We start from the raw sequence: 19,937 nt of genomic DNA, 5'->3' as shown, positions 1-19,937 counted from the left end.
TGAAAATATAGAACTGAATATATATTATGTACATTTATGCATACTTAATATGCATATATCTGTCAAAGGTAAATCTTTGTAGAGTTCATATACTATTTGAAGAGTTTGTTTAAACCACATCCACATACTCTTTCATACACATAGAGTTCAACTTAAAACCTTCCTTTTCTCTGTAGGTTAACTATTTGTAAAGTGTTTCACGAGACAATGAGGAAATGGTTCAATGCCTCAGTCAGGGAGAATTCCAGTGACATCTGCAGTGGAGAATTATGTGGAGGATGGGAAACAGAAGAGGCCAAGATTGGAAGAGCAGGTGGGGGAGTAGGACATTAGGTCAGATGTAATAAAAATATACATGGAACTTTACAAATATTTTTTTTTGTTTGTAGCACTTTAACATGTGATTGTAATTAATAGAAGAATAAGAAATAGTTGTTTAAATCACCTGTGGTGTAAAGAAGAGGGATCATTTGTTTATCTGAATTAAATAATGGAGTAGAGCTTTGTAGAATGCTCTTATTATGAGAAAAGGTGATATTTTAATATTTTAGACCTTCAGGGTAAATTGGGCACCTTGTAGTGGGATTTTACCTACCTACCTACCTTTCTGTCTTTCTACCCTGGCCTTATTGTATTAGTTTGAAATGAAATTCCAAAAGTATCTGTTCCGATACTTAAAAATTCTTTTTTGCATTAGGGATTTAAAACAACTTTATTTTGAAATAATTTTAAAATTGGAGAAAAATGACAAGAATAGTACAAAGAATTTCTTACATTCTTCTCCCAACATTTATCAGTTTTGCTACATTTTATCATATAGATCTGGAGATCTGTATACATGTGTGTGTGTATTTTCTTTTTTCTTGAAACTTTTGAGAATAAGTTGTAGATATTATGCCCCTTTACTCCTAAATACATCAGAATACAAGTATTCTCTTATGTAATCATAGTATAACTATCAAATTCAGAAAATTTAAGATTAATACAATACTCTTGTGTAACATACAGTATACATTAAAGTTTTACCAATTTTCTTAATAATGCCTTTAGTAACAGGCATTATTGCCTTCATCTAAGATCCAGTTAGGATCATACATTGCATTTAATTGTCTTTAGTCTTCAAACTGGAACAGTTGCTCAGCCTTTCTTTTTCATGACCATGACATTAAAAATAACTGTGAAGAAAGGCTTAGTACCCAAGAGGAATTTTTAAGAAATGTTTTTAAAGTTTATTATAAATAATCATTTGAATTTCTTCTTTATAATTCTGTTCTTTTTGGGCTTGCCATATTTTAATGTCCTCACTTTGGCTTTCTCTGCACATGACCTATGTGGTCTCCTTTAATTTCATTTAGCTCAGTTGCCGGAAAGAAACTTTTAAACTTATTCTAGTTTTTGTTTTAAAATTGGGTTGAGCTTGTCAAGGGGATTAAAAAGGACAACACGAGTTCAAGATGATACTATTAGTCTATTGATATGAAATAGAGCTTGTGAGCCAAAATGGGAGGGAACCTTTTACTTCCTAACATTTCTTGACTTGCTTTCTTGAATGGCTTATTGTGAAGTAAGAAATGAGTAAAAATCAGTGAAGAGTTCATGTCATGGATTGGTATAAGCAGGTGGGATAATGCACTAGAATGAGTATCAACTTTAGAGTTTGATAGACCTGTTTTGAACCCAATTACTAGCTGTGTAATCTTGACCAAGTTATTTAACTTCAGAGGGGATTTCAGGTAAAGTGGATATCATAATAGCTACAGTGCAAGTGTTTTTGTGAGCATTAGAGATAACAAATGCAAAATGCATATAGTACCTGTCATATAGTACTCAAGAAATGGTTATTACCTTTTTATAAAATATTTCTTTTTATAGAAAGATCTAGCAAATATCTTAAAAATCGCCCAGAAAATGAAGCCTATTCAGAAAGATTTAGTATCTGTTACTGCTCCCATTAGATTGTAAGCTCCATTTGTATCTTTTACTGTATGTGCTTTAGAATGTATACAGCACAATGATGGACTTTATTAAATACTGGAATATTTACCAAGTGATGAACTTGGTAAATATTGCTTGTTTAACTACATTTCAGACATGCAAATTCTAGATGTATTATAATGTCAGATACATTATCATGTTTATCTGGTTAAAATATTTATTGTTGATAAACCTTTGATAGTCACATTGCTTTTGAACTATGCATGAGTGAAAAATGTAATTTCAGGCTTGTGAGGCTATCGATGGAAATGAAGCATAGAGGTTTTGGAAATAGATTACTGATTTCTAAATATTTACATCCAATATCAACAAGGCTTTTATGCAGGCATATTTATGCCATTTTATGTAGTTTTTTTGCATATGTCATATTCAAATGCCACTTTACAGTGAATTACTTATTTTTAGCATAAGTGCTTTCTTTAGTCATCTCTTTGTCGCCATGCACAGCTTTCATATCTTCACCAATGGACTCACTTTTACTTTTTTAGTTTCCTTTTTTAGGGTATTTAGAACTCTTAGACTGATATTTCATGAGTTTTATTCTTTTGTAGAGGTCTTCTAAAGAATAGTACATTTGCTTATATATTTTTAAAAGTCATTGTATCTTGCAATTACCATATGGATCTACTGGACCATTTTACAAATTTAAAATGAATTTGGTGTTATTAGTAACCTTATTTTTCCTCCGTCATGACACAGTTTGCTCTTTCATACAAGGAATTATTCATTACTTGTCAATTACTCTCAACTATGCAAAAAAAAAAAAAAAAGAAGAAGAAGAAAATGGATGATGGAATTAGTGCAGATTTTAGCAAACATTTTTGTAAAGAATAAGATAGTATATATTTTAAGCTTTGTGGGCCACATATGGTCTTTGTAGCATATTAGTTTTTAAAAATGTTGGGGCGCCTGGGTGGCGCAGTCGGTTAAGCGTCCGACTTCAGCCAGGTCACGATCTCGCGGTCCGTGAGTTCGAGCCCCGCGTCAGGCTCTGGGCTGATGGCTCAGAGCCTGGAGCCTGTTTCCGATTCTGTGTCTCCCTCCCTCTCTGCCCCTCCCCAATTCATGCTCTGTCTCTCTCTGTCCCAAAAATAAAAACGTTGAAAAAAATTTAAAAAAAAATAAAATAAAATAAAAATGTTTATTTATTTATTTTGAGAGAATGTGTGCGTGGGTGAGCAGGGGTGGGGCAGAGAGAAGGGGGAGAGAGAATCCCAAGCAGGCTCCATGCTCAGTGTGGGGCTCTGTCTCATGACTACAAGATCACACTCTGAACTGATATCAAGAGTTCGATACTTAACCGACTGAGCCACCCAGGCACCCTTGTAGCATATTCTTCTTTAAACAACCCTTTAAAAGGGTAAAAACTATTCTTAGCTCACAGGTCATATGAAAATAGGTTGTGGCCCAAATTTGGCCTGTGTACCTTAGTTGCCATTGTGTTATCCTACAGTTTTCATATTGCATCATCCAAAAGATTATTTTATCTTTCAAGAAGTGTAAAAGGAGACTGGAGACACCATCTTTATGGTCTGCTCTTTGCTTATATTGAACAGAATTAGGAATTCATATTTTGTTATATTTTGTTTATAATTGCAAAGAGAAGAAAATTGACAGGAACAAGTTTCATAATTATTGTATGAATCAGAAAATGAATATAAAGAGGCAAATAGCCACATTCTAAACTCTAATTATGATGGTGAAGTTGATCATAAAAGGAAAGTCTCAGACTGATTCTTTGGATGATATTGTCTTAGGTGAATTTTCTCATACTAAAAAACTGATGATTGAACAGTTTATTTCTAAGGACAAAAAATATAGTACTCCTACCCGTTTAGTTATTTAACAAGGAGGAGTAAATACAGTATTTGGTGACAAAATCTTGAAGATGTAGTAAAATGCTGGTATTCTTTCCTGTTATTCTTTTAAAATTGAGACACTTCAAAAGTGGACATTGCTGAAAGTGGGTGTGTATACAGGTAATTAGAAGGCAGTAGGTGTAGAAATGAAACAAATTAATTGGATTGATTATTCTAAATAATTTTATAAATCTAAAAATGACAGTGTTTTGCAAATTGTGGATCAAAGAAGATGCCCATCCTTTCTTCAACAAATTATGAGCCATTAAATATTTCAGAATTTTAAGATTTAAAGCATTGCATTTTGACAATGCAATTGTTAGAAGAAATAATGATAAGTTAGAACCTATTAGAAGATGTGTTTAAGATCAGGAGTTATTAGATTTATAAGATGGATATGTCTCACATTTACTCATGATAGTGAACAATTCAGAGAATGTGGCTCATTTTGGTTATATATAAACTTAAAAAACTGGTTAGTGGGGGATGAATATTTGGACTTGTTATATTTCAATACTTATTAAAAATTTGAATAAAGTTGTTTTTCACTATTTTCCTGTGAAATTTTTGTAAGGTGACTTTTAAAATATATATATTTAAAGACTCCATTAGACACAGATAGTAAGTGATGATTACTGCTTCTCCTTGTATACTAACAGTAAAAGTCTAGTTTCTCATAGAATTTCTTCTTCTGAGTTGTGCTTTGTGTTAGGCTCTTGACTTGCGGTGAAGAGGGACACTTTGAGAAACACCTTTGAAAGATTTTCTGCTGCTTTTACTATTAGAATGTTGAGGAATTTATCTAATTTTTTTCAAGACCAGGCTGGATGTTTTACCTTCTCTGTTTTTTTGTTTAACTGTTTGACACTAAGACTCAGTATAATTGGTCACGTTTTTCTTTTCACTCTTGCTGTCATGAATTCAGATCCAAAATTAAACACTAAGTTTGTATATTATGTTTCAGTGTTTCTTCCCAGTATTTTATGGTTTACAAACAAGAACCTATGTACTTAACGGTTATCAACCACTGTGTCAAGCCCATTTTGAGAATAAGAGTAAATAAAAGAATGAGTTCATTGCACAGTGGATCTCTTTGAAAATATAGATTGCCAAAGACTTTTGGTTTTGTTTTTTTCTCTCTTAAATTGTTTTAGTCCCAGAGAGCTTTAAATGAAGTCAGAATATTTCCTTAGTCCCCATCTCTTATAATGGATCTCAAGCCAGTTTTACTTAGTAGTTTGCCAGTAGCTTGCATGCAATAAAAGAGGAGGTTAGAGGGGCGCCTGGGTGACGCAGTCGGTTAAGCGTCCGACTTCAGCCAGGTCACGATCTCGCGGTCCGTGAGTTCGAGCCCCGCATCAGGCTCTTGGCTGATGGCTCAAAGCCTGGAGCCTGTTTCCGATTCTGTGTCTCCCTCTCTCTCTGCCCCTCCCCCGTTCATGCTCTGTCTCTCTCTGTCCCAAAAATACATAAACGTTGAAAAAAAAAGAGGAGGTTAGAGATGACAAGGCTTTCTGCTTGGGCTTTCTGAGTAGTTAAAACTAAGGCAGTATAAGGTTTCCTTGATTGAGGTCTTTGGAACCTGTTATGCAGACAAATAGCAGTACATCTTCTCAACTTAGCATAATTCTAGGTTTAAAACAGTTAAAACTTCAAAAGAACTTCAAGAGTCCATCTCTCCATAAAACCAGCAACAGCAACCAAAATTGTCAAAAACTGTCAGAATCTTTTTCAGGACTCTGGAAAGTAACCAAAAGTTTGTAGTAACCAGGGGAGCATTAATCAAGAAAATCACTGCATCTAGGTAAGAACAGCAAGCTTTGTGGCATTTTAACTTACTCTGTACCCATCCCATGTTCCTCAGCTCAGTGGTAGCCTTGAAAATAATAGCCGTTGTTCTTGGTACTGGTACCAGAGAGAGCCAAATAGACCTCATTCACAACACATTATAATTACAGTTGACCCTTGAACATCATGGGGGTTGGGGCATGTACCTCCTGTGCAGTTGAAAATCCATGTATAACTTTTGACTCCCCAAAAATATAACTGCTAATAGCCTACTGTTGACTGGAAGCCTTACTCATAAAAGTTGAGTAACATGTATTTTGTATGTTATATGTGTTACATAATACTGTATATATAAGTTAGGGAAAAAATAAGAGAAAAGAAAATATTAAGAAAGTCATAAGGAAAGTACATTTACAATTTGTACTATAAAAAAATCTATGTACAAGTGGACTCACAGTTCAAACCTGTGTTGCTCAAGGGTTGACTGTAATTTTTTTGATTTGTCTGGTGGTTCCCTTAAGATTAATTGAAAAGACTTTCCTTTATCTCACTGAAGTGACAACCTTGGGAGTGTTTGTCAAAAACATATACTTTGTTACTGCTGCCTGAGGCACTGACAACAATTGGAGCAAAAATAGACTGACTAAAAAGCTTGACAGGAAAGGCTGGGAATAAGATACTTTGAGGAAGAAGGGCTTTGAGGACTTGGACTTGGAAATTTTTAGAAATCTCAAAGACTATTTACAGTCATGGCTGTGCACATACATGTTCAGGCTGTGCACAAGCTCAGGCTTAGGACCTTAAGAAGGTTGTAAGTTTGTTCTGGCTGACTTTGGGGCCCTGTGTAGTCTGGAAGTGAGGGCTAAGGCAGAGTTGTAAGCTGCCTGGTTAGTATTAAAGGGATGTCCCAACACACAGAGCCCATCTTCAAAGACTGGGAGAATTTTTGGGTTCTAGGCTTTTAAGGAAATGTCTGTTCAATCACTGGTTGACCACTAAGCTAATAGAACAGAGATGTCAGTGATCACACACGACAAAAAATACTTCATAGTATTGGTTCAGAAAAGTCATTAACGGAAAAGTATATATTAACAGTAAATCCTAAGGAGGGGAAACATCTGATTTCTAGATTTGCGACATTGTAATATTCAACATCCAGTTTTCCATAAAAAGTTTTATGAAGCATGCAAAGAAAGTAAGACCCTTTCAGAGAAGAAATGAACAGAAACTGTCCCTAGGAAGCATTATGACCTTGAACTTACTGAAAATTAAACAACCAGGAGAATGATGCTCCATCAAATATCAATAGAGAAGTTATCAAAAGGAGCTAAACATAAATGATGGAGCTGAAAAGTAACAGTAGGAAATGAAGAGTTCACTAGACGGTTTCAGTAGATTTGAGTAGGCCAAAGGAAGAGTCAATGAACTCAAAGAAAGGTCAGTTGAAATACCTAGTTTGAAGAGCTGAAAGAAGAAAAATGAACAGTCTTTGAGACCTATGAGATGCCATCAAGTATACCAACATATGCATAATAGGAGTTGGAGAAGGAGGAGAGAGGAGGGGAGGAAAGAATATTTGAAGAAATAATGCCCTGATAAAACTTTGTAAATTTGATGAAAAACATAACACGCTTAAGAAGTTCAATAAACTCCAAGTGGGGTAAACTCTATACCACAGCCTATCATAATCAAACTGTCAAAGACAAAGAGAATTTTGAAAGTGGCAAGAGAATCAGCTCCTCAAATAACAACGATTCTTAGATTAACAGCTGGTTTCTTATCAGAAACAATGGAATCCAAAGGCATTGGGATGACAAAGCACTGAAAGAAAAACTGTAAATAATTCTCTATCAAAACTATCTATCCGAAATGAAGGAGAGATGACATTCTCAGGTAAAACAGAGAGTCATTGCTTAAAGACTTAGCCTACAAGAAGTACTAAAGAGAGTCCTTCAGGCTGAAAAGACAGGGCATGAGACAGTAATTTGCATTCACATGAAAGAAAAAACACAGGTAAATGTAACTACGTAGGTAATTGTAAAAGTAGTGTACATTTTGTTTGTAACTCCTTTTCCCCCTATTTGATATAAAAGACAACTGCATAAAGAAGAAACTATAAACCCATGTTTATGGGCATGCTATTTATAAAGATGTAATTTATGACAACACATAGAGAAATTATATAGGAGCAAAGTTTTTGTGTACTACTGAAATTAAATTGGTCTTAACCCAATTTAAGATGTGCAAGGACTGTTGATTCAGACACAATCATTGGTTGAAAGGAAAGGATGAAAAATGCATCAGTAACTAAACATGCAAACAGTAACTAAAAGAGCTTGAGTGGCTGGACTAAAATCAGACTAAATAAATGTATGAAAAAAATTGTTATAAGAGATAAAGAAGGACATTATATAGTGATAAGGGGTCAATCTATCGGAAAGGTAATAACAATTATAACTTTTTGTACCTAACAACAGAATTTCAAAATACATGAAGCAAAATGTGGCAGGATTAAAGGGAGAATATGGTTCAACAATTATAGTTGGAAACTTAACCCTACTTTCAGTAATGGGTAGAATGACTAGACAGAGGATCATCAAGGAAATAGAAAGTGTGAACACTATAAACCTCCCACACCTAACCGTCTTACAAAGAACATTCTTCCCAACAACAGCAGAATGCACATTCTTAAGTGCACATGGAGCAGTTTTTTGGATAGGCCATATATTAGGCCACAAAACAAATCTTTATATATTTAAAAGCAAATCATACAAAGTATGTTCTCTGACCACAAATATAGAAACAAATCTGGAAAATTCATAAATATATGGAAGTTTGATAAAACAGTTAATTTAAAACTACTGAACTATCTTAAACTAGTCATATTTAGTGAGAAGTGTGTGTGTGTATTTTTAAATCAGAGAAAAATACATTATAACTTTTTATTCATATGCTTGAAAATTTAAGGAGAGTTTTGGTATTTGTAATGAATGTTCTAGTATTAGGACTGTGTGTTGCCCCAGGTGGTTTGTCCTTCAGTATTTGATTAAAATTTTATAGTCCTATGAAAACAGCAGATAATCCAAAAATCTATTGTATGATTTTTTTTCCTTCAGACTCACTTTTCTGATTATGTCATATGTGGATTAAAAAAATTGGCCTATATTTTCCACATATAAGTAGATGGCACTTACAGGCTCAGAAGTATACTTAATGATACATTGATTATAAAGGGAAAGAGTTATTGGTTATTTTCCATTAATAAGCTCTTTACTGCTTGTTTGATAACATTATCAGGTGTTAAGTGGGAGTGATACATGACATTTAATAAAATATACCATGTCATTTCTCAATAATAATGGTAATTTAAGATCTTTATTTAGTGGAGTGATGAGAAAATGTTAAAACTAACTTAAAAAATCTTTTTTTTAATATGAAATTTATTGTCAAATTGGTTTCCATACAACACCCAGTGCTCATCCCAACAGGTGCCCTCCTCAATGCCCATCACCCACTTCCCCTCCCCCCCACCCCCCATCAACCCTCAGTAAACTAACTTAAAAAAATCTTAAAAAGTATTGTTCCCTTTGAGTTAGCATTGAGAATTTTTTAATGTAATTCATGCTTATTCATTTATTTTTCTCATTGTGTTGTTACTTTTCATTTTTAGCTGCAGTAGTTTTAATAAGCTTTAAAGAAGTAACATCTTTTTTCTGGTGGGGAAAATTTCAGTTTTCTTTGTTAGTTTGGTAAAAACTAGCCTTTTACATTTATGTGAAAAGAGACCAACTTTAATCGAAACTTTTTAGTGCATGTAGATCAGAGGTTTTTCACATATTTACAAAGGAATTTGGCTACAAGTTAAACTTGAAATTTGCGGTACATGTTAATTTCTTTCAGGAGAAGGAAGCCAACACCCTTTTGGAGCCATGAATATTGTCCGAACTCCATCTGTTGCTCAGATCGGAATTTCAGTGGAATTATTGGACAGTTTGGCTCAGCAGACTCCAGTAGGCAGTGCTGCTGTATCCTCAGTTGACTCATTCACTCAGGTAATGCAATGCATATTTCATTATTTTCTAAATTTTAAAATCAAATTCTGTACTTTAAAAATTAGCTTCATGGTAGAAAACCTGTAAAAATGAAGGTAAATATGTATGGCATAAGTTATTGGCTTCTGTGGATAATTTAACCTTGTCTACTTCTATAGATACTCTAAAATTGGTAAATGTTTTGATGAGACTTGTTTTTATAGTGATGAAATAGCTCAAGCAATTTAAAAACGGGATTAAATATTAACATTTTTTTCCCCTCCCACAGTATACTAGGTTGTAGGTGTATAGTTGTGAATTTTATAAGCAAGATTCTCATCCTCAAGGAGCTTAAACTGACATAATTCCATGATGATTGGTTTAAGCAAAAGTTTATTTTTGAGAGAGCACATGTCGGGGAGGTACAGAGAGAGAGAGGGACAGAGGATCTGAAGCATACTCCTCCCTGACAGCAGCAAGCTTGATGCAGAGTTCAAACTTATGAATCAGGAGATCGTGACCTGAGCTGAGGTTGCACGCTCAACCAACTGAGTCAGCCAGACACCCCAATGATGATTGACTTTTAACCTCTGTATGACGAAAGGCTGAAGGGGAGAATGATGTAGGCAAAGGTGTAGCTAATACAAAGGCCCTGAGGTAGAAAAATAATTTTGTTGTTTGGAAAATAATATGAAGGTCTTTGTGGCTGGAGTAGAGCGAGCAAGGGTGAGAGATGGGAGATGAGATGAGAGTAATTGGGGAGGTGGACGCAGGATAAAATCATGGTACCTCACTGGCTTTTATAAGGACTTTAGCTTATATTCTATTTGGAAAAGAAGACATAAGAGAGTTTTGAGAAGAGTAAGAGGATCTAAGTTACATTTTAAAAGGATCATTTTGCATTTTTGGAGAGACACTGTGGTGGGAAGGAGGAAGATTAATTAGGAGGCTCTATGAAAATCTAGATGAGAGATTATAATGACTTGAACTGGTGAAGTCCTGGGAGGTGGATATGAAGGTAATTAAAAGTACTGGCATATCTTGTTTATTGCACTTCACTATATTGCACCTCACAGGTACTGTTTTTTTATATATTGAAGGTTTGTGGCAACCCTGAATGGAGCAAATCTGTCAGCAGCATTTTTCCAACAGCATTTGCTCACTTCATGTCTCTTTGAACATGTTGGTAATTCTTGCAATATCTTAAACTTTTTTGTTATTTTATTTGTACGGTAATCCGTGATCAATAACCTTTGATGTTACTATTATAATTGTTTTGGGGCACCATGAACTGTGCCCATATGAGATGGAGAACTTAATTGCTAAGTGTTGTGTGTTTTCTGACTCCTCCACTTACCAACTATTCCCTGATCTTTCTCTCCTCAGGCCTCCCTATTCCCTGAGACACAACAATATTGAAATTAGGCCAGTTAATAACCCTACAATGGCCTTTAAGGGTTCAAGTGAAAAAGAGTCAATCTATGAGGCAAACTTCATTGTTGTTTTATGTTAAGAATTGCCACAGCCACCCCAACCTTCAGAAACCACCACCCTTGATCAGTCAGCAGCCATCAACATTGAGGCAAGACCCTCCACCAACAAAAAGATTATGACTCGCTGAAAAGCTCAGATGATGTTTAGCATTTCCTAGCAATAAAGTATTTTTTTAATGAAGGTATGTACATTTTTTCAGACATAATGCTAGTGCATACTTAACAGACTATAGTGTAGTGTAAACAAAATTTTTATATGCACTAGAAAACCAAAGCATTGACTTGACTCACTTTACTGTAGTGTCTGGAACTAAATGGCAGTATGTCTGAGGCATGCCTATAGTTGATTTCTAGAGATAATTTGAAGATGGAGCCTGTAGTGTTTCATGGTGTGGATCACATGTAAGGTCTGAGATTAAAGAGAGACATCAACTGTGGCCCAAGGATGTTGGCTTGAGGAACTTGAACATGGAATATTGAACACAAGTATGGTCTGGGAGTGGAATCAGGAGTTGGATTTGGTTGTACTATGTTTGGTATGCTTGTTAAACATCCAGCTGGAGATGATGAGTCTAGAGTTCAAGAGCGAGGTCTAGGACACAGATCAAAATGGGAGTCATCAGTGTAGAGATCTTATCTAGAGTTTTGTAGGACTGTGGTTACTAGAGAAGTAATTATAAATAGAAAATTTGATCTCAGGGCCATTTCAAATTTGAGAAGCTTAAGAAATGAAGAGAGAAAAAGAGTAGCCTAAAGTAGGAGGAGACCCCAAAAGTAGTGTTTTGGAAGCCAAGCAGAGACTGGTTTTGAAGAAGGAAGTATAAGTAGTATCATTGCTGATGGGTTGAGATGAGGCTGAGAAGTAACCACTGGATTCAGCAAGATAGAAGTCATTGAAGAGTTTGATAAGAGTTCAGGGTGGTAGAGGAAGAGTTTGGAGTGAGTTGGAGAGAAGGAAGTGGAAACAGTAGTGACTATAGATGACTCTTGATGAGTATAGTTGTGGAGGACGGCAGATAAATGGTTTGGTTACTTAAGGGGGGATATGGGTACAAGGACTTTGTTTTTTCTGTTTTTAATGGGAGATATTACATCATGTTTGACTGATGTGAATGAAGCATTAAAGAAAAACTAATGATGCAGGAGAATGGGGAGAGTTGCTGAAGTGGTGTCCTTGAGTAGGAAATGAGAGTACATTAGATAGGATAATGGACAGTTCTCATAGTAATGGATATATGGATACAGATGGATGCAAGAGGTTGGTAAAGGTGGTGATGAGAACTTGTGCACGTTCTCTCTTGATTCCTTCTCTTTGTTCAGTGAAATAGGAAACAAGGTCATCAGCTAAGATTGAAGAGAAAGGAGTATTGGATATTTAAAGGAAAAGGATTATTAAATAAGTCCACTAGGAGAGGAGGAGGGTGAATGAACTAGGGAATCCTTTCTGGGCGGCATATTCTTTAGGGGTTTTGGCCATGAATCTAAAGGCAGACTTGTCACATGATCTCTTGAGAATGAGCTGAATTAAAGAATGATAGAGTCTGGGTCTTTTTTTTTTTTTTTCCAGTAATTAAAAAAACATACTGCTGTGCTGAGAATAGCAAGTTGTAAAGCAATAAAGTATCCCAGATAGACAATATTAGAAAAATGTCTGAAAAATACATACCAAAGTGGTGTTATCCCTGGAGAGAGTTTAAGAAGACTTTTTACTCTAGATATTTATAAATTATTTGAGCTTTTTAAATAAAGCATATGTATTTTTTTAATGCTTATTTATTTATTTTGAGAGAGTGCAAGAGAGTGGGGGAAGGGCAGGGAGCGAGAGGGAGAGAATCCCAAGCAGGCTCCACACTGTCAGTGCAGAGTCTAAGGCGGGGCTCAGTCCCACGAACTATGAGATCATGACCTGAGCTGAAATCAAGAGCTGGATGCTCAACCAACTGACTGAGCCACTCAGGTGCCCAAAGCATATGTACTTTTTATTAAATATTTATTATGAGATATTTTAAATATATAGGAAAATACATCCTACAAATATTGTATGCCTACTGTGTACCAGGTGCTTTCTAAGCACAAATGGATAAAAATAGGTAGACAAAATAACAGTTGTCTTATAGAGCTCTCTTTATAGTGGATATATATAGAAGACTTCAGAGTGTCTTCCACCTAGATTTAACATATTCGCCACTAATTAGTAGCATATTTGCTACTGATTTAAAAAAAAAAGTATTTCAGATAAGGCTTGGTGGCTTCTGCTTCTCTTCTTCCCATTTTTCTGGTAGCTACTCTTCTAACTTCGTATATTTTTGCCATCCTGTGTTAGTACTTTAAAGAAAACATACATGTCCACAAAAATGTATAGCACTACTCATTTAACATGTTTTAATTTATATTCTTGATTACTCTTACTTCTTTTACTTTTTATTAATAGTACGTGTACGTGGCTTAAACATCACACAGTTTTACATGCAAGACAGTTGTCCTTGGTTATACTTCTTATTCTTCTTTTTCTGCTCCTTAAAAGTACTCACTTTCAACCTTCAACCTCCTTCTCATTTTTTTTTTCACCGATTTCTTCCTGTATTTAACTTCCATGTGTCAGAAAAAACTTGCTTAATCTGTTCTTAACCAATTTGTCTGTGTAGGTGTTTTCCATCGACTTACCAATGCCTAATGTGATTTAGCTCTCTCATTCCTCTGTTCCCCAGCATATGGAGATATCTTTTCTCCCCACTTTTTTTTTTAATGTTCATTTTACTTATTTGAAAAGAGTGTGAAATCAGGGAAGGGAGAGAGAGTGAGGGAGAGAATCTGAAGCAGGCTCTGCCTGCAGTGCAAAGCCCAATGTGGAGCTCAAATTCACCAACCTAGAGATTATGACCTGAGCCAAAGTCGGTTGCTCCAACCAACTGAGCCACCCAGGTGCCCATCCCCACCTTTTTTTTTTTTTTTAAGATTTTATTTTATTTTTAGGCGAGAGATTGTGTGCAGATGGGGTGATGAGGGAGAACAAGAATCTCAAGCAGGCTCCATGCCCAGCATGGAACCTGATGTGGGGCTTGATCTCCTAAGTCAAAATCAGGAGAGAGATGCTTAACTGCATCACCAAGGCACCCCAAGATTTACACCCAATGTGGGGCTTAAACTTACAACCCCAAGATCAGGAGTCACATGCCCTACTGACTGAGCCAGCCAGGCACCACCCCCCCCCCCAACCATTTTATTACTGATTTTCATTTAATTAATCAGTTTTCAGTATCATGATCACTAAATGTTTTTCAGAACTGAGCCAACATACTGTGATTTGCATTTTCTTTCTTGTATAACGTTTTATTTTTCTTGGTTAATAAATGCATTTTTTCCTTTGTATGGATTTCTGTTTCCAGGTCTAATTATGCCCAACTCTGCCAAGTATAAATTCCATTCAGTATATTTTTAAAAAGCAGGTTTTTAAATTTTTTTTGCTAATATCCTTCTTGGAATTCTTTTTTGTTCTTCTGTGGACTGATTATTCTCTGGGTCTGTTGCATAACTATAGTCAAGGTTTTATTTTCTTTAACCATTATTGGAGAAATTCCTTTTATTTCTCTTCTGTGTTGTAGTCCTTTTTTTTTTTGTTTTCTCTGTTTTTCTTTTTTATTACCCCTTTGTATCTTTTTTAATTTTTTTTAAATGTTTATTTATTTTTGAGACAGAGGCAGAGCATGAGCGAGGGAGGGGCAGAGAGAGGGGGAAGACACAGAATCTGAAACAGGCTGCAGGCTCCGAGCTGTCAGCACAGAACCCGATGTGGGGCTCGAACCCACAAACCGTGAGATCAACCCCTGAACTGAAGTCGGACACTCAACCGACTGAGCCATCCAGATGCCCCTTTATTTATTTATTAAAAAAAATTTTTTTTAATGTTTATTTTTGAGACAGAGACAGAGTGTGTTCCCTTTTGTATATTTTTTAAATGAATGTAAATGGTATACTGTGCAAATTTTGCAGCTTGGCTATTGTTCATTCAACATTTTAAAGATTTATCTGTGTTGACACATGTAATAAATCCTAGTTTGTTTCAATTGTTGTATAGTATGCAATTGATGAATGAGACAGTTTTTTTTTTCATTTCTATATTGATGGATATTTTCCACTAATATTTTTGTTAAGACCTTAAATTTTTGCCAAACTGGTGGGTGAAATTTGAATACCACTATTGTTTGGATTTGTATTTCTTGATTACTGGTGAAGTTGAACATCTTTTCTCATTTGACCTGCATTGTTTTGTTTTTATTTTGAGAAGTGCATGCGTGCAAACCGGGAAGGGGGAGAGGCAGAGAGAGGGGGAATCTTAAACAGGTTTCATGCCCAGAGAGGAGCTTGATGTGGGGCTCCGTCTTATACCGTGAGATCGACCTGAGCGAAATCAAGAGTCTAGTGCTTAACTGACTGAGCTACCCAGGTACCCTGCAGGCTGCCTGCTCAGCACGGAGCTTGTCACAAGGCTCAATCCCACAATCCTGGGATCATGACCTGAGCTGAAATGAAATCAAGAATCAGATGCTCAACCGACCTATGCCACCCAGGCACCTATATATATATTTTAATAGCAATGATGGTTTATATATTTTGCCCAATTTTCTATTATTTGGCAGTTTTTAATTTTACCTTTTTGGGAAGTGGTCTTTATGTATTCTGGGTAATAATCCTTTGTTCTATATGTTGTAAGTTTTTGTCCTAGCATGTTGCTTGTCTTTTAGTATTGTTTTTGGTATTTTTTGCATGCAGATGTTATATTTTTGTGTTGATGATCATATCTTTTGTGATTTTGTGTGTGTGTGTGTGTGTGTGTGTGTGTGTTTGAGAAGTTTTTGCTGTCCTAATGTGTGAAGATGTTAGGTTCTCTTATGGGTATTTAAAGGTTAACCTTTTACTTTTTGAATTATATTTGTGTGTGGTATGGGAAGGGATCTAAATTCATGTTTCCCTTAGGAAAGGTAGGTGTCCTAACCCCATTAATTGAAAGCTAGTCCTTCTTTTTGTTTGTTTGTTTGTTTGTTTGTTTAACTCTGAGTTAATAGCATCTTTGTTATATATCACATTGTCACATAGGCTTAGATAGGTTTCTGGCCTCTCTCTTCTATTCCAGTTAGTTCATTTGTCCCTTTGCCAGTAAAAGTCTAATATCTGTTAGGTCAGACCCCTCCTCCTGCTCATCAAAATAAGTTTAGATATTCTCCATAATAATTTAGTATAAGCTTATTGAGTTTCATGAAAAATTTATTGGATTTGTTGGAAATGACATTGGATTTATAGGTTTGATTTGGGGAACATTGCTGTTGTTATATTATGTCTTCCCATCTGTGCACGTGTTGTATCTTCCCACTGAACATGGTGTGTAGATCTTTTCATTTGGTTTCTTTTCTGTCTCTCAAGACAGTCTTGAAGTATTTTCCACCCCCGTTTTATCAGCTTCTTAGCAGTTTTCCTAGATATGTACAGACTGTGTCTATTCTGAATTGCAGCTTTTAAAGTTACATTTTAAATTTTGTTGTAGTGTGGAGGTTTGCTGTTGTTTTTTCCTCCTGATACTGATATTTTATTTTATTTTTAAAATTTTTTTAATGTTTATTTTATTATTTTTGATGAGAGAGCACCAGAAAGTGAGTCAGGGAAGGCAGAGAGCAAGAGGGGAGACACAGAATCTGAGACAGGCTCCAGGCTCTGAGCTATTTGTTGTCAGCCCAGAGCCTGAAGTGGGGGCTCGAACTCACAAATGTGAGATCATGACCTGAGTCGAAGTCGGCCGCTTAACCAACTGAGCCAATCAGGCACCCCCTGATACTGATATTTTAGTTAGTGATTTTACTGAACTCTGGATATTAGTTCAAGTAACTTAATGGTAGCCTCTTGGATTACATTACCTTTGATACTACTAGGCAAAAAGATAAAAAACTACAAGGTATTTCCTCATTATATTTAAGGCTTTATCTTTCTGGCAAGAAAAAGACTTCTTAGAGATGTTGTTATTTTAGATATGAGAAAGTAGTTTGATTTGAGGCGGGTGGGATTGAGGAGGGGGCACGGTATATGTAGAGGTAGAGATAAAAGATATTTTGAAGGAAAAACATTTTTTTCCCCTAAAATGAATATGTTAGGAAATTAAACTAGTTAAAAATCACAGAAATACTTTGAGATGCAAAGAAAGTAGTAAAGGCAGGTTGTTAAGATTTTGTGCCCACAGTGTCATTTATGACTTTCCTTAACTTGCAGCATTAGACTGGTCTTAGAACTCACAGTCCTTAAAGCCAAGTTACTGCAGAAACATTTTTAATTAAAAATACTAAGGTCTAAGTGGAATATTTAGCATGATTCATTAATCTATTCATTATTAACTTTTCAGTTCACACAAAGATGTTGGACAACTTCTACAATTTGCTTCATCATTTGCTGTGTCTCAGCCCAGATGACACCAAGTCCATCTGAAATGTTCATTGCCAGCAAATGTGGTTCTGAAAATGGTATGGGAAGTTTTGTGTCTCTAATATTAAGGCTTTTAGTAACCATATATATTTTTTGCCTGTGAATGTATTTCTTCTTTGACATTTTTTTTTTTAATTTTTTTTTCAACGTTTATTTATTTTGGGACAGAGAGAGACAGAGCATGAACGGGGGAGGGCAGAGAGAGAAGGAGACACAGAATCGGAAACAGGCTCCAGGCTCTGAGCCATCAGCCCAGAGCCTGACGTGGGGCTCGAACTCACGGACCGCGAGATCGTGACCTGGCTGAAGTCGGACGCTTAACCGACTGCGCCACCCAGGCGCCCCGTTCTTCTTTGACATTTAAACATATTCTTTTATTGTGGACATCAGCACACATTAACATTAGCATGCCATGAAAAAGTGTACTGTGGAGTTCGTATTGAGGAATATTCTTACCCTAAATATTCTGTTATGTAGTAGCCAATTGAGTTGATACAGTCAGGAAAATACAATTGCCTGTGTTTAGGGACCACAATTAAGGATTGTAAATTTTCAAATATTTTAACTTGTAAGTAACCATATAGGAATCTTGAAATACAAAGCAAAATTTTTTCGTAAGTTTAGAAAGTCTTGGTCTAACGTAGACATTGTATAAGGTATCAGGGTGGTTTATACTGCATCCTATACTTAAATGATTAATCAAATTTATTTCTCAGCTTTCCCATATTTCTGTTTTATAGGTATACTTTTCACTTTGAATATCCCAGTGGTGGGATGCATAAGGAGAATTTGTTGAGCAGTGGTAGCATGGTGTAGCATGGATAGCCCTGAAAGGTATTAGGTTTGAGATTTGTTAAAATGTAGGTAGGTATGTGACCTTGAGTAAATTCTTCCTCTCTACTCATCTATGAAATGAGGGAGGAGGAGTTAGATTTGTTTTTTTTTTCTTAGGTCCCTTCTAGCTGTCAGATTTGCAGAAGATAAAAAATTAATAAAATTTATTATGATTTGTACTCTCTGATACAAGCCAGTCATACTTAACTCACTATGCTTAGTGTCCTTTTATAAGAATAATTAAACTTTCAGATTAATATTTAGCTTTTTTATCTCAGCTTTTTAGAAGTGACATCTAAAGTTATTTGCTTTTTAACAAGTCCTTTAGTAGATTATGAAAGATCTTAATTTTCTTGTAAATATGTTTTTCTTTTGTAGGTATGAAAACTTTCAAAGACGACTAGCACAGAACCCTCTCTTTTGGAAAACATAATTTGAATAAAATAATTTTTAATGGATTCTGAACTTTGTCATGTTTTGAAGAGAAATGCCTCCATTTAAAAGTGTGAAGTCAAAAGGATCATGCAACCTAAGTTTAAAAACTACTTATTGACTGCAGCTTAATTATAATCTTTATAAAAAATTAAACACATGGAAAAATGAAAATATGACTTCATTAATGAGTTTTTTTCCCTTAAGCTTATAATATTCAGATGCAAAACACTTTGTTTTGGCTAGGATTTATTTTTTACTTAAAAATAAGGCATATTTACAACAATAGTGTGCCAAATGCCATTGCATTTATAATCTTTCATTTATTTTTATATTGGTTTGCTAGAGTAGTTAACTTAAAATCAGCTATATCAAAGTATGGGAAAACATATCAAATTCACATTCTTACATATGGGGAAATTATTTTCTTTTTTTTTTTTTTTTTTTTTTTTTTTTCCAACGTTTATTTATTTTTAAGACAGAGAGAGACAGAGCATGAACGGGGGAGGGGCAGAGAGAGAGGGAGACACAGAATCGGAAGCAGGCTCCAGGCTCTGAGCCATCAGCCCAGAGCCTGACGCGGGGCTCGAACTCACAGACCGCGAGATCGTGACCTGGCTGAAGTCGGACGCTTAACCGACTGCGCCACCCAGGCGCCCCGGGGAAATTATTTTCAATTAGTATTTCTTAAGATTACAAGTTTTTCCATTAACACAGATTGGTTGTCAGTTTTATATCTGCAAATTCATACATGTTTGTTTTTTTAATAAAATTACCATGGTTAATACTGATGAGGTTATATTTAATGCTGGTAATGTTGTGAGGCATTTGTGTGTAGAATATAGGATTTAATTCCTTTGCCTATTAAGGTAAAGCTATTGTGTCTCCAGAAGGGAACCCTTGGCTAATTTATACCAGTGACATCCATTGACCAAAAACTACCAAGATCTCACCTGTAATCAAAGCTATGTTGATTAGCTAGCTGCACCAAAGGAGTCAGACACCAGAGGAACTGTGGGGTATCTCCAAAGGAAGAGTAC

General features: G+C 35.5%; 1 protein-coding gene across 3 annotated transcripts in view; it reads left to right on the top strand.

Annotated features, from left to right (window-relative positions):
* HIKESHI (heat shock protein nuclear import factor hikeshi) overlaps positions 1–19,071 on the top strand; it is a 45,074-nt gene extending 26,003 nt beyond the window's left edge. Inside the window, exons 3-7 of one of the 3 annotated variants that reach the window (XM_030332088.1) lie at positions 9,543–9,694; position 10,399; positions 17,610–17,657; positions 18,432–18,441; positions 18,844–19,071. In XM_030332088.1, coding sequence (XP_030187948.1) covers positions 9,543–9,694; position 10,399; positions 17,610–17,657; positions 18,432–18,441; positions 18,844–18,898 — 266 coding nt within the window. In that variant the 3' untranslated portion in view covers positions 18,899–19,071. Of the gene's footprint in view, positions 1–9,542; positions 9,695–10,398; positions 10,400–11,059; positions 11,236–17,551; positions 17,670–18,431; positions 18,442–18,843 lie in introns of those variants that run through there. The other 2 variants (XM_030332086.1, XM_030332087.1) reach the window with 2 other exon arrangements.
* Positions 19,072–19,937: the final 866 nt, after the last annotated feature.

Source organism: Lynx canadensis, chromosome D1 (assembly GCF_007474595.2).
Source record: "Lynx canadensis isolate LIC74 chromosome D1, mLynCan4.pri.v2, whole genome shotgun sequence".
In the NCBI taxonomy this organism is placed as follows: domain Eukaryota; kingdom Metazoa; phylum Chordata; class Mammalia; order Carnivora; family Felidae; genus Lynx; species Lynx canadensis.
This window is presented reverse-complemented; position numbering and strand designations above follow the sequence as displayed.